The sequence below is a fragment of the Marmota marmota genome, unplaced genomic scaffold (assembly GCF_001458135.2).
Source record: "Marmota marmota marmota unplaced genomic scaffold, marMar, whole genome shotgun sequence".
Taxonomy (NCBI): domain Eukaryota; kingdom Metazoa; phylum Chordata; class Mammalia; order Rodentia; family Sciuridae; genus Marmota; species Marmota marmota.
In genome coordinates this window covers 7,402,434-7,417,812 of record NW_026000229.1, presented here as the reverse complement: position 1 = coordinate 7,417,812, position 15,379 = coordinate 7,402,434, and the positions used below count along the sequence as shown (strand labels likewise).

At 38.0% G+C, this 15,379-nt stretch overlaps 1 protein-coding gene across 2 annotated transcripts in view; it reads right to left on the bottom strand.

The window, feature by feature from the left end:
* Nucleotides 1–126: 126 nt before the first annotated feature.
* The window catches only part of Sin3a (SIN3 transcription regulator family member A), a 42,204-nt gene continuing 26,951 nt past the window's right edge, over nucleotides 127–15,379 (bottom strand). Inside the window, exons 16-20 of one of the 2 annotated variants that reach the window (XM_015480392.2) lie at nucleotides 11,917–12,090; nucleotides 9,563–9,655; nucleotides 8,359–8,453; nucleotides 3,587–3,812; nucleotides 127–1,323 (exon numbers count right to left, since the gene is read on the bottom strand). In XM_015480392.2, coding sequence (XP_015335878.1) covers nucleotides 1,093–1,323; nucleotides 3,587–3,812; nucleotides 8,359–8,453; nucleotides 9,563–9,655; nucleotides 11,917–12,090 — 819 coding nt within the window. In that variant the 3' untranslated portion in view covers nucleotides 127–1,092. The remainder of the gene's footprint in view (nucleotides 1,324–3,586; nucleotides 3,813–8,358; nucleotides 8,454–9,562; nucleotides 9,656–11,916; nucleotides 12,091–15,379) is intronic. The other variant, XM_015480393.2, reaches the window with a different exon arrangement.

The following is a 15,379-nucleotide window of genomic DNA, read 5'->3' as shown; positions in this document are numbered from 1 at the left end:
AAAAAAAAAAAAAAAAAAAAGAAAGAAAAGAAAAGAAAAAGAAAAAGAGGAAAAAAAAGAAAAGAAAAAGTTGGAGGTGAAGGAGAAGACAAAGTTTTACACAAAAGTACTACAATGGTAACTCCCTTTGGTAAAAAGTGTAATAAATGTCTTATACATCTGTTCATAGGTTCTAAATCTGAAGCCACATAGTACTATGGTACACAAGAAGCTAGAGCAATTATGCTAGCACATCAAAGCATATTTCTTTTAATAAAAAATTGACAGTATGTACATTATTTACAAAAAAAGAAAAAAAAAACAAGTTAAAATTGTGTGTGTGTGCATGTGTGTCAGAGTAAAGCTGGTGGATGGCACTAGGGTAGACTAGTAAAGGAGCAGGTACAAAACAGTTCCACGGGAGCTAAAAAGGACAACTGATTTGAACTTGTTGAAGTTGAGAACCAGAGGAGAGAGAAAGGGTGGGCAGCAAGGGATTTGTCAGGAATCAAATCCACAAGATGATTAATCCCTAAGCCAAACTGTGAGTCCCAGATAAAAACCTAATGGGTGATTTTAGATGTGCTCAAGTGACCAGGAGGAAAGAAGAAGAAGAAAAAAAAAAAAAAAGCCAGATCCAGCCTTTTTTTCCTTTTTGGAGGGAATGAAGAGGAGTGCTGACCATCAATAGTTACAATCCATTTGACTGTTAAGTCCTTCCCCAATCTGTTTTGTAAATGCACTTTCATCCAGTCAAAATGTGAACAGCATCCGGTTTTCTCATCGAAGGTCAGGAGACTATTCGTAGCTCTGCTGGTGTGTGCAAGCAAGCCACATTATCTCTGTGCTTGCATGGACTTCCTTCCCCTCCAGGGCAGGCTAATACTCAGAAATCCCCTGGGAAAAATGCCAGCTCAAGCTTTGTATGGTATTCACATTCCTTATGTGCATCCTACTTGGTGCCAGCTTGCATCAGTGGCCATGTCTCAGGGAGACCAGTGAGGCTTGAAAGGCATTGTCCTTTCTTCTTCAGTGTGTGTGAGCATGAGCGCGCACACGCGCGCGTACACACACACACACCCCCCCCTCAAGTTATCTTCTCTGGTTTTGCAGTTAAGGGGCTTTGAATACTGTGCCGTATTTGACACGATACTTGTTAATGCTCACAAAGTGCAGGGTCTCTGTGTCACAGGTGGTGGTACAGGGCACCAGGCCCTCCAGCCCCTCACCCATGAGCCACTTGCTGGTCTCCGCTGCCATTTCACGGGGCACATGTTCCTTGGTCCATTTATCTACCCAGGCCTGGAACCTCTGATGTAGACGCTTGCTTACACGCTCATGGGACTATAAAACAGAAAAAAGGAAAAGAAAAAAAAAAAGAAGCAGCATAACCAAAAAATCCCTTAAATACAAAGTTCAATTTTGTCTTAAAGTAGCAGAAGGAAGATGTGGGCTCTTAGATATTACTGGCTAAAAATTAAGTAGGGAAAAAAAAAAAAAGAAGGCAATAGATATTTTCTGTTAAAAGAGAAAAGAACGTAAGAGCACTATAAGGAGATGGAAACCCATAAAACTTCTGAAGAATTACCAATACAGCACCTGGGCAGAGTAAGCATAATACGTCTCAATTTTAGTATACATCAGTATCACCTGGGGAATTTGTTAACAATACAAAATTTACTTAGTCCCACAAATCTGCCCCCCCCTTTTTTGTTTGTAGTGTTGAGTGATCAAACCCAAGATCTCACACATGTTAACTTAGTTCTACCACTGAGCTATATTCTTCAGACACAAATTTGCATTTGAATTCAGACATGCTGTTTCTAATGTACCTCAGATAAGAAATAATGAGCTCTTGCTGTTAAGTCTTTTCTATCAGCATGGAGATCTATTTCTATGACATACAGTGCAAAGTGAAGGTCTTAAATCTCACTCTCCATTTACCATTATTACCCTACTCTGGCCAGCAGAGTCTAGGCACAGATCTTCACTGGTATCCATATGAAAAGCATAGCTCAGCTCCCTGAAAAATCTGAATTAGAGACAAGCAGCTATACTCGGTGCCATGAGAAAATACATTAAATTGCTTGCCCTACATGTCTACCTTGAATGTTCTGTAGTCCCTTCCAACTTAACAGTTCCACAGTCTGCTTTACCTCCAAACTGAACAATCCCTTCCTGTAAACAGGTGTATATTGCTGAACTTTCAATTTAAGAATAACAACAAAAAATTCCCCAAATTAACCAGGCATCCTTGATGCCTCTTCATTTACCTCCACATTTGACTCACCACCACATCTTGTCAATTCTATCTCCAAATTTTATCTACAATCTAATTTGTACAATTCCACTGCTACCCTAGTAGCCTACTTCTTATTTGTGCCTTGAAGTAGTGGACATTTTCTTTGAATAGAAAAAACTTCTCCCTCAACTCTTCACCACACTGGCTCCTTACATTGTTCAGGCCTTGAACCTCACCTCCTTACAGAAATCTCCAACAAAGCAAGGACTGCATGTCAGTCCCTTGAGCCCTTCATCTGGTTTGTGTCCCTAGTAGCACATGTCATAATACCACATTTGCTCTACTTCATGGTTATGTCCCAGGGCCTGGCACAATACTCAGTACATAATTCATCAGGAAGGTAGCACAATGTCAACAGAATGTGAAAACAGAGAGGATCCATGCAAACAAAAGATCAAAAACCATTTGAAAGGTAAATACTGGGAAGAGCTTCACTAGAATGTGGAATCAGGTATTTGCTTTTATGGGTTAAACCATACATCCCAAAATTCCTATGTTTAAGTCCAGATATATCCTAAGTCCCATTCCCTAGTTAGGATATATCTGGATACAGATATTGCACCCAGGAAAAAAACACAAAGATCCAGAAACACCAACAATTGCCAGCTGAACACAAGAAGCTATTTTCCCTTTCAGTCTTCAGAAAGAACCAATCCTGCTGATACACTAATATTGAACTTCTAACCTCCAGAACTTCAAGATAAGGATGTACCAAAGATTAAACTCAGGGGCACTCAACGACTGAGCCACATCCCCAGCACTATTTTTATGTTATTTAGAGACAGGGTCTCACTGAGTTGCTTAGTTGCCTCGCTTTTGCTGAGGCTGGCTTTTATCTTGTGATCCTCTTGTCTCAAGCCTCTAGAGCTGCTGGGATTATGGGTGTGTGCCACTGCGCCCAGGTTAAATTTCTGTTCTTTAATTCACACAGTTTGGGGTACTCCACTACAAAATCCTTAGCAAACTAATGTACCTGCTTACCCAACACTTCTTAGTTTTTAAGAAGAGTTTTTTTTTTCTTCCCCCCCTTTTCTTCCCCTGTTATCAGGGATTGAACCCAGGGCACTTAACCACTGAGCCACATCTATTTTATATTTTCAGACAGGGCCTGCTAAGTTGCTGAGACTGACTTTGAACTTGTGATCCTCCTGCCTCAACTTCCTGAGTCACTGGGATTACAGGCGTATGTCATCATGATCAGAACAAGGAAGAAGAGGTTTTTAAAAAGAGAAGAAAACAATCAGAACCTCCCCCCACCCCCAGCCCACTCATGGCTAAGAAGAGAAATTTGTTACTGGTTCTCACCTGATGAGCCCGGAGCAAGGCAGTTCTTCGATACATGTAGTCCTCTGACTTGATCACATAAACCATCTTATAGGAATTGAGTTTGAACCTACACTCCAGCTTATCCAGGCTATCCACATTCTCCATGGTCTTTTTGCTGTTTCCTTCTTTCCCTTCCTTTTCCTGTTGTTCTCGACCACGCTGACACTTACGGATCCTTCGAAGATTCCTGCAAAGCAGAAAATGCCTGTAGGATGAAAGTTCATCCAGATGTAGATTTCTATAACTTCTACACCAAATGAGCTTTTCTTATTATATGCCTTCAGAGCACTTTTCACAATTTTAGTTACCTGTATTAAAAAATGTTCAAAGGTTTTATTGTAAAATAAAATAAAAAGTTAAATGGCAAAGATACACAGAATTTAAAAAAGTAGCAATTGTCAATCATCACACTCAACTAGGATGTTTTTCAAATGACAAAATATGATCATACTATATATTTTATTCAACTTTTTTCTTACTGTCATGATTTTTTTTTTTTTTAATTTTACTACATAGATTTCTTTCTTTCACTCCCTCCCTCCCTCCCTTCCTGGTACTGGGAATTAAACCCATGGGTGCTCTATCACTGATATATGCCTTCTAGTCCTTTTTATTTTTTTGAGACAGGGTCTCACTAAGTGGCTGAGACCTCAAACTTGTGATCCTCTACACCAGCCCCCTGAGTAGCTGTGCTGGCAGATGTCACCACCATCCCAAGCTTTTTCATTCTCTTTAACTACTACAGAGTAATAACTTAACCACATAATAGAAAATAATTTGAAGGCCCATTTTTAATTTTTTTCCCGAAAGATAGCTTATACCCATTGCCATTTTAAATAGGTAGGAATGAAAATATTTACAACATCAATGGATGCAAAAGGAGTGGGGGAGTAGTGTTTTTAGCCTAATTCTCAACAACATTCAGTGAAGACAGGTTATCAGGTAGACAATGGTTTTGTTTCCCATAGTTTGCTATTAAAAACATTGTTTCAGTGAAGATGATCTTTGTAAACATGATTTCCATCCGATAGTAATGCTTATGTCAAGGACTTTTTTTTTTTTGGTATTGGGGATTGAACCCAGGACCACTGAGCCACATCCCCAGCCCTTTCTTGTAGTTTATTTAGAGACAGGGTCTTGTTGAGTTGCTTAGGACTTCGCTTTTCTTTTGCTGAGGCTGGCTTTGAACTCAAAATCCTCCTGCCTCAGCCTCCCGAGTCATAGGGATTACAGGTGTGCACCACCATGCCCAACACTCTCAAGGACCTTTGAACATATTTGCAATCAATGTTAAGATTTAAATTTTCAGGCAAAACTACAAAATGTGCTTGATGAAATCAGTGGCAGCATTAGTGAGCGTGCCTTTGGGGGTGGGGTATAAAATGTGTATAAAATATAATATTATATAAAATAATACTATATATAGTATATACATAATATATACTATAATATAAAATAGAGTATTTTGTGAATAACTCAGTAAACTAGTATCTTCCAAATAACCAATCACGTGAAGTTATGAAATCATGAATGAAAAAAAAAAAATTCCTTCAAGGTATAAGATAAATCAAAGGATTTTCACATAATTATATGAAAAACTCATTGATATTTGCATTAATATTGCACTAACCTTTATGAAATTTTTAAGTTTTGTTGTCATCTCAAAGAATATTACAATTCTATGAAAACAGTCCTTTTCCAGCTAGATATGTGTGTCAAGCCAGATTTTCTCCACTTATTTAATACAACTGATTGAATATAGAAGCAGATAGAAATTCAGCTGTTTTATTAAGCCAGACATAAGAGATTTGCAGAATAATAAACAATATTACTCCACCAATTTTGTTTTGAATTAGTGAATTAAACATTTTAAACAATCTTCAGTTTTGGTTTCTAATACAGTAATTATTATCAGTATAATCCCCCTTCAGGCCTACCTCAGCAATTTAGTGAGGCCCTACGCAACTTACACCCTGTCTCAAAATAAAAAATAAATCAGGGCTGGGGATGTAGCTCAATGGTAAAAATGCCAATGGGTTCAATCACCAGGACAAAAAAAAAAGTTGTGTTTATTCTGATTTGGTTTGTGTGTAAGGAGGTAAAATTTTTAGCATTTAATTCACGTCTATATTTACTACATGTCTTTTAAATTAGAAAATGCTTTTTTTTTTTTTTAACGGCAGGTATGGTGACACACACCTAAAATCCCAGAGGATTTTTTTGGGAGGAGGCAGGAGAATCACAAGTTCTAGACCAGCTTTGGCAACCTAGCAAGATCCTGTTAAAAAATAAAAAGGGTGGGAATATAGCTTACTGAAAGTGTGTACCTGGATACCAAAAAAAAAAAAAAAAAAAAAAAAAGTTGTTTTTTTTTTTATTTTTTACTATATACGTTCTTTTAGATTTTACCTTTAGTCCATATTTGGGGAAAAAACCAAACAAACAAAAAAACAGTGTTATCTTGAAATTCATAAGATGTTGCTCATTGCAATTCTTAACATTTGCCTAAACCTAAGCATTGCCTGACGAGTTATTAAACTTCATAGAAAACATGTGCTGTATGAGCTATTCAAATGTGTTCCATTCAAATATTATTTTCAGATGGAAGTATAAACTAATAGATATAATAATTAAAAGAGCAATTCTGAGTTAGTTTTTGATGTTTGGGGGAAAAAAAAAGGGGGAGGACAATATGTTTTATGTGATCCTTTTGACTCCATTTGCTGATTGTACCGTACATAGGCTGTTTGACCTGTAACCAGTTACTTCATCATTTATTTTATAAACAGCCAATTTTAAATTCCTATAATGAGAGGCACCTTTTTCTATCATTTAACTTATCAGTGCCTAAAATTATATGGTCTTAATGGTTGTGCAACACTAAAATGTACACTTTGCCTTACATTTTTGGTAGGCAGAAGTGAGGATCCTATTCTATGATTTTATCTCCCAGTAGCTCAGGAATATGAGAATTAACTTCTGACAACACAGATTCTACTTCTACTTAATTCTACTAATTAAGGAAAACAGTTTTTATTGTAAAGCATTTCAAAGTCTCCTGAAGTTAAACACTGTTAGAATGTCCTTAAGAAAGAAAGAAAAGAAAACAAACCAAAGTTTTAGGCTTAAGTTTCTATACATTTTCATTGTCCTACTCCTAGAATAATTTTATCAGTTTCTATTGTTCTCACAGTATGAACACAAAAATCTTCAAATCTGGTGTAAAATACACCACTGTATGTTTCTGTCACACAGACTCCATGTCTGTTTTGTTGAAAGGATACTGGCACACAGTAATTAATCAAACTCTGCTAAATGAATCAATGAGTAGGGAAAACGGCAGGTACTCTTTTCCATGTTCTTGTTAGGAGTAGTCCAATAGTGAGGGAATACTACTACTTTTTTTTTTTTTTGGTAGTGCTAGGGATTGAACCCAGGGCCTTGTGCATGCGAGGCAAACACTGTACCGTCTGAGCTATATCCCTAGCCCTGGAATACTACTTTTTTAGTAATGTAAGATTTCAATTCTAAATTTCCCATTCTATCTATTTTCTAACTTCTGAAATATTGTTCTCTCCTTTTTTCCTTATCTCCTCCCCTCCTTCCTTCTAGCACTAAAAACTGAATCTAGGGTTACTCTACCAATGAGCTATATGTCCCTCGCCCTTTCTATTTTTGAGACAAAGCTTTCATATATTGCTGAGGTTGGCCTTAAACTTGCTATCCTCCTGCCTCAGCCTTCTAAACTGCTGGGATTATAGGCCTATACCACAGATGCCCAGCTAAAATATCATTTTCATACTTAGAAGATCACCATTACAATTTGCCTGAATATAGGGGGAGGATTTAAAATTCTATACCAGGGCTAGGGTTGTGGCTCAGTGGTAGAGTGCTTGCCTAGCATGCATGAGGCACTGGGTTCTATCCTCAGCACCACATAAAAATAGATATTGGATACATCTATAACTAAAAAATAAATGTTTAAATAAATAAATAAATAAAAATTCTATGCCAAAAAGTGTTAACACAGCAGCTCTAAGACTGCTATCCTTTGGAATGCCTGCTTAGAAGTTTGGCCCTTGGCTTGAGTGTGGCATCTAGGATTTGGGAAGATCTTCAGTTGCTTCCAAAAATCATGCAGTGGCCCAACATACCTACTAATTATACAAACTGGGATTTATGCCCCAAATTTGCTTTTCTTCTGAATCTGGGATTTTGGTACATGTCTGAAAGAGGGCACCTACATAATTGGCACTCAATAAAACCCTGACATCGAGGCTTTAATGAGCTTCCCTGGTAGACTGCATTTCACATATATTATTAGAAAAATTAAAAGTGTCTAATGTGACAACACTGGGAGAGGACTCTTGGAAGCTTGGGCCTTTTCCTCCAACTTTGCCACAGACACCTTTTCCCTTTGCCGATTTTACTTATAATTTCTTGATGTAATAAAACCTAGTTAAAGGTATAACTACGTGCTGAGTCCTCCTGATCAATCACCAAACTTTGCAGACTCCAATAACCCATTCAGTGCAGGGAAGTTACTGCTAATTCTTTAAAACTCTCACCTCCCTAATGCTCTGAGGCATGCTCCAGGTAAGTATGTATTGCTATAGACACACAAACCTTGAATTTAGCATCCTCAGCACATAGAATAAACAAGAATACATGAAAACCCAAATCTGATTTAACTCTCTAATCCTCAACTGTGCACAAGTATAGATTGCCAACTGGTGACTTGGTGCACTCACCTTGGAAGAAATACTGGTTTCTGTGCCAGATGTTCACGAAGTTCAGGAGAGGTAGTATCAGAATTCATATATCGTTCTACATAATCTGACCATCTCTAGGATGAAAAACACAAAATGGAAGTGGAGGGGAATCAAACACTGAGCAACATCCTCATCAAGCAGTTTAGTCAATTCTATGACTAACTGTACATGTCAAGATTAAAATCAGACAAAACCAAACTTTTCCCCAATGACATGTTTGCTACTCAATATAATTCTTAGATTTAAAAAATTTCAAAGCCAAGCATAGTGGCATACACCTAATTCCAATTACTAGGGAGGCTGAGGAAGGAGGATCGCAAATTCTAGGCCAGCCTGGACAACTTAGCCAGGTAGTGTTTTAAAATAAAAAATTAAAAGTGTTGTGGATGCAGCTCAGTGGCAGAACACTTCCTACAATGTAAGAGGCCCTAGAATTAGTACCACAAAAACAAAATGAAAAATAAGTTCTGTTACCCAGTAAGATGACAAGTTTCTCTGATATGCTTAAGTTATCAGAAGTCATAAATGGGGCTGGGCATAGTGATACACATCTGTAATACCATCAGGGAGGCTAAGGAAGGAGGATTGCAAGTTCAAGGACAGCCTCAGCAATTTAGGGAGACCCTGCCTCAAAAAATAAAAAGGGCTTGGGGTATAGTTCAGTGGTAGAGCACCCTCAGGTTTAATCCCCAATACCAATAGAAATCACAAATGAGTAGAAATTGGCTCACTAGCGTGTTTTATTTCCCCACAGATAATTTTATCTTACCTGCCAGACCAACTATAATAATCACATCATTCTGTCAATTCTATGAATTTACAATTTCTGGCTTCACCTAGCCTAATAAAAATTAACATGAAACAAAGAGTCAAGATAATGACAATAACATCTCATTTGTTGTTTCTTATACTTTATGAAAAACAGCAAAGATGCCAACCATGATTTCTCAGGAGACATGGCTTCACTGAGGGTAAGATGAGACTGCCATCAACCTTAAACATCCACAGCAGTCAGCCATTCTCTTTAGCTGAAAACATGGCTGGAATGACCTTCACCTTAAGCATTCTGATCCCTCAAAAAGACCTCAGGAGCTTTGGTCTTCTAGAAGACAGGGCCATAAGGCACGCTCAGGATGTGCCAGTTCTGCTTGGCATACAGGATCTATAATACACTTGCCCATACCTCTGCTTCCACAGGATCATCTGAGTTTTCCTCTTCTGTGTCCAAAAGCTCAATGGTCAACTGAACCTGGCCTTGGCTCTGAATGAACATAAGCTGAAAATAAGAAGTCAAAGTATAAACAATAACAAAAATCTTGATTTTATCAGAGATTTTTTTTTTTTAATCGGTAATTGCCAAAGCTATTAACATCTGAAGCTCGGGGAGTTGGGGAGGAAATAAAGTTCTAAGATTTTGTTTTAACTGAAGAGCTGAGGAAGATACTCAAAATTTGAGAGGCCATTGATTAAAAAACAAACAAATAAACAACAACAAAAAGTCCAATCTTGCTACTAGCAAAATTAAATAGGTACTTCTTGAATTAGCTAAAATAATAAATAATAAAAATAATAATAGCCATTAAGAATGCTTTAAAAAACAAGTATTTTGGACTGGGATGTAGCTTAGAGGTAGGATGTAGCCTGCCTAGCATGGGTGAAGTCCTGGGTTCCCCCCCACACCAAAAGAGATTTGTGTCCATCAGGGGAAAAAAAACATATGCCCATTTGATTGATAATCCCACTTCCAAGACTTCATACAAACATGTAAACAAGTCTATGGTGTTTAAAATAAAATGCTAAAGAAGTATTTTTGTGTCAGGTATGGTGGTGCAAGCCTGTAATCTCAGCAGCTCAGGAGGCAAGACTGGAGATCTCAAGTTCAAGGCCAGTCTCAGTAACTTAGGAGGCCCCAAGCAACTTAGTGAAATCCTGTCTCAAAATAAAAAATTTTAAAAAGGGATAGGGATGTGGCTCAGTGGTAAATCCCCAGTACCAAAAAAGTGTTTTGTTACAATGTCATAAATTGCATTTGAAGTTCTTGAAATTCTAGGTTCTCTTAAGATTATTTAAGATGTTGAAGACCCAGGTATCGTTATTGTCAACTGAGCAAAATAAATTACAGTACACTTTGCTTAGTATGAGTGCTTTCTAAATATACATTGAAGCTGGACATGGTGGCACACACACTGTAATTCCAGCAAGCTTGATAGTCATTTTGGGGTGTTTTTTTTTTTGTTGTTGTTGTTTTGTTTTATTTTGGAGAAGCGGGTGTGTTGGTACTGGAGATTAAATCCAGGGTGCTTGACCACTGAGCTGAGGCAGGGAGATGGCAAATTCAATCAAGATCAGCCTCAGCAAATTAGTGAGGCACTGTCTTTAAAAGGGGGGGCAGGCGGCGGACAGAGATCTAGTCCAGTGGCAAAGCCTCATTGGGTCATTGGGTTCAACCACCAGTACTCCAAAACAAACAAAATTCAAGCAAGCAGTCTGCAAATGTTATCAATAATTATTTCTGGAAATAAGTCATTATGGTTGTCTAATAATTACTTTTTTATTTTTAGGTACTGGGATTGAACCTAGGGGTACTTTACAACTGAGCCACAGCCTCAGCCTTTTTTATTTTTAAATTTTGAAATAGGGTCTCAGTAAGTTGATGAGACTGGCCTTAAACTTGCAATCCTATTGCCCCAGCCTCCTGAGTTGCTGGGATTACAGGCATGTGCCATCACATCTGGTTTGAACATTCTTCAAAAATATGTACAGCCCCCCCCCAAAAAAAGTACAGTTCTGGTAAGGTAACTTGTTAGAGAGTATTTGCCTAGCATATACAAACCCATGGGTTTAATCCTCACCACTGCAAAACAACAACAACAAAAATATGTGTACATATATTTACAAAGCATTAGATGAAAAAAGTTAACAGTAAAAGCAGAATACAAAATAGTAAAAATAAAACATAATAATCCCAGTGGCTTGGGAGACTCAGACAGGAGGAGGAGACACAGCCAGCCTCAGCAACAGCAAGGTGCTAAGCAACTCAGTGAGACTCTGTACAAAATAGGGCTGGGAGTGTGGCAGAGTGGTTGAGTGCCCCTGAGTTCAATCCCCCGTACCTCCCCCAAACAAACAAACACCCTAAAACCATAAACAACAACAACAAAAAACCACCCTATAGACCTCATTTTTAAAAAACACAGTAAAGGGGCTGGGGATGTGGCTCAAGCGGTAGCACGCTCGCCTGGCATGTGTGCGGCCTGGGTTCGATCCCCAGCACCACATACAAACAAAAGATGTTGTGTCTGCCGAAAACTAAAAAAAAAAAAAAAAAAAAAAAAAAAAAACAAAGGAAAGAACAAAACTAGATTGTCAGGGGAGATGACTACTTCTACCTTTCCATGTTCTTTGTATTTCTTCTGATGAGACCATTAAGAGTTCCAGGAGGAAAATCACTTGGTTAAAATACTGCACTTTGAATTTTGGTACAGCCCTAATAACTTCAGTTACCAACAAAGGCCTGGTCACATGATCAACTCTCACCTTGAAGCAGTTCTCATCTGACATAAGCTGCTCTGCCTTCCGCTGATAGGTTGACTCTAGGAGGCTCCTTGAAGTCTGTGTGTTTAGCTGGCCCCCAGTGGCCCCATTATTGTTTTCTGCCAGATAAAGGTCAGTCACCTGCACACAAATCTCATCACTGACAATGTGCTGCAGCTGGAATCAAGCAAGGACAAGTCATCAGTAAACCAAAAAAATATTTCTCCCTATAATCTAGTCACTCAACTAGAAAACTGAGGGTTTTGATTGGTAATTTTTAATAATTAATCACACAGAAGCACTGTTATCATTTTCTTGAAGAGTAACCAAGTGAAAGTCTGCAACTTTATTAGTGATTCATAAGTACAACTTTATTTAAAAGCAAAAACAGGACTGGGGGTACAACTCAGTGGTAGAGCACTTACCTATCATGCTTCTGGGTTCAATCACCACCAACAAAAAAAAAACCTAAATATAATTCTAAGGATCTTTAAGAATTTTTCCATGGCTCTTTTAGTTTTTCATTGGAGTACTAAGGATTGAACCCAGGGGTGCTCTACCATGGAGCTGTACCCTTGGCCCTTTTTATTTTTTGAGACAAGAGTCTCACCAAGTTGCTAAAGCTGGCCCGGAACTTGCAATCCTGTCTACAGAGTTGCTGGGATTTTAGGTGTGTGGACTGGCACCTTTTCTTCTTCTTTTTTTTTTTTTTGTACTAGGAATTGAATCCAAGGGTTCTATTTTAAGATAAGGTCTGAGTTGCTTAGGGCCTCACTAAATTGCTGAGGTTCCCGATGAATTTGCAATCCTGCCTAAGCCTCCCAAGTCGCTGGGCTTATAGGAGTATACCACTGTGCCCAGCTTTGGCTCATTTTTATTAGCACTTTCTATTATTTACAATTTGTCTTCATACATATCCTTTTTAAAATATTTTTTAAATTGTTGAAAGACTTTTATTATTTATTTATTTATATGCAGTGTGAAGAATCAAACTCAGTGCCTCACACATGCTAGGCAAGTATTCTATCATCGAGCCACAAATCCTGCCACTGTCTTCATATATATTCTTATTTAGTTCTCAAAAAAAAAAAAAAAAAAAAAAAAAAAAAAGCAGGATGGAAAGGAAGTCCTAATATTCTATTTTTAAAAAAATATTTATTTATTTTTTAGTTGTAGTTGCACACAATACCTTTATTTGTGGTGCTGAGGATCGAACCCAGGGCCTCACACATACTAGGCAAGCGCTCTACCACTGAGGCACAACTCCAGCCCCCTAATGTTCTTTTTGAGGTAACTATGACGACTCATTTTTAACACTAAATAGTCTTAAAATGACAAGTAGGTATTTGTAGATAACTGGACACAAGGCAGAGTCAGAAGAGTGGTTTGAGGGAGGAAGAAGGGGCAACTGCAGATGATTACATAAATTACAATAAGTTGATATAAAGGATTCTGATATTATTATTAAAATAACACTGATTTGGTTACACAATTAAAAGCTTAACATACAGTGTATAAGAGAATTAAAAAGCAGGGTGAAAAAGTATGTCAAAAGACTGATCTCTTTCTAATATGCAGATGCTTTCAGTTAATTACTTTCTTATTAAAATAGACTAAATTAGCTGGGTGTCACCATATGTTATGCATGCCTGTAATCCCAGCAATTCAGGAGGCTGAGATTGGAGGATCTCAAGTTTGAGATCAGCCTCAGCAACTTAGCAAGGCTCTACACAATTTAGCAAAACCCTGCCTCAAAATAATAAAAAGGACTGGGGATGTGGCTCAGTAGTTAGTGCCCCTGAGTTAAGTCTCTGGTACAAAAAAAAAGACTGTCAATGAGTCTCTATTTATATCCTCTTTTTGTATCTGGCCCTACCCTGCATCTTTGGAAAGGGTAGCACTACAAATCCAGAGACAACTGGGTATCCCCACTTTTCCCCACCCTTGAAGGCTGGCCATGTTCTCTCTCCTGGTAATTTGAAATGACACTCGGAAAGTATTATGTCAACTTTTTACAGAGGAGCAGCTACTTGAAAGGCTGGGGCCAAAGGCTTTTCTGGCAAGTCTAAGAGGAGTGGAGAAGGCTGTACATGCTGAACATTCATCTGTAGAGAAACATGAGAAAGAAGCAAATGGCCAGGATGAAGGGATCCAGGAGAGAAGAAAAACTTCCTAGTCTTGCCCTCACATGGTATGATCATATTCTGAATTCTGTACTTATAGATTGTGAGACTGCCTATTGTATACTTAAAAACTATTCCCTCTCAAGTCAGTCTGGAAAAGGTAAGAAAAATGTATGGCTTGACCATGAAACATGTTCTAACCTCCAGTTAGCAATGTACTCTAGGAGAACACCAAGTGAGAAAAAGAGAATGAGAGAAGCGATGCTTCCTGTTAAGATGACAAACAAACATGGCTTTAAAAACTCACTGATTTGTGGGTCTGGGGTTGTGGTTCAGTGGTAGAGCACTTGTCTAGCATGTGTGAGGCACTGGGTTCAATTCTCATGATAATTGAACTGCATATAAATAAATAAAATAAAGGTCCACTGACAACTAAAAAATATTAAAAAAAAACAAAACCCAACACCTCACTGATTTGACCCAGGTGCGGTGATGCACTTCCTGTAGCTTGGGAGGTGGAGTCAGGAGGACCACGCAAAGCCAGCCTCAGCAAAAAGCGAGGGGCTAAACAACTCAGTAAGACCCTGTCTCTAAATAAAAATAGGGCTGGGGATGTGGCTCAGTGGTCAAGTGTCCCTGAGTTCAATCACCAGTATAAAAAGAAAAAAAACAAACAAAATAAACAAAAAAACACCTCACTGATTTGAGGTGTTCTGAAGGAAAACTGTTTCCTTAAAAAAAAAAAAAAAAAAAAAAGGTTGAGACAGTATGTGTACCAAAACCTCAGGCTTATAAGGCTTATAAAAAGTTTTACTGGCTTTCTTTGAAAGTTGTTGTGCTGGTGGTTATGAAACTTTATTCCTTGCTATAGCAAACTCAAACTTGTAAGCAGAAACAGGTAACTGGAGTTATCATTTTATATATATTTAAGGGATTGACAGTTTGTTTTTCAGAAATTGTGAGCATAGCTGACTGTATCTATGTAACGATGTCTGTCAGTCACCATTATGGTAGGGCCCGACAATTTCTTCAACTTTGAGGAAGACAACTTTTTCTAAGACCCAAGATTCAGTCATACGAAGCTTTCTTCCTATTCTTTGATATTGTGGGAGGGGTATAGAGACATGCATCTTTCCAAAATCAAGTCAAAAATATGGGTAACTTCACAAAGGATTCAACATTTTATCCCAAGAGAAAACTGAACAATAAGCCTTTTCCTTATATAGTGGCAGTGTGGGTTCTAGGGTTAGAATTACTATTTGCTTTTTCCAGGTTTTACTTTCCAAAAGTTATGTATCCACCGACCCTGATCTCTCTGGGAGCTCAAGCCAAGAAGTAAAAAA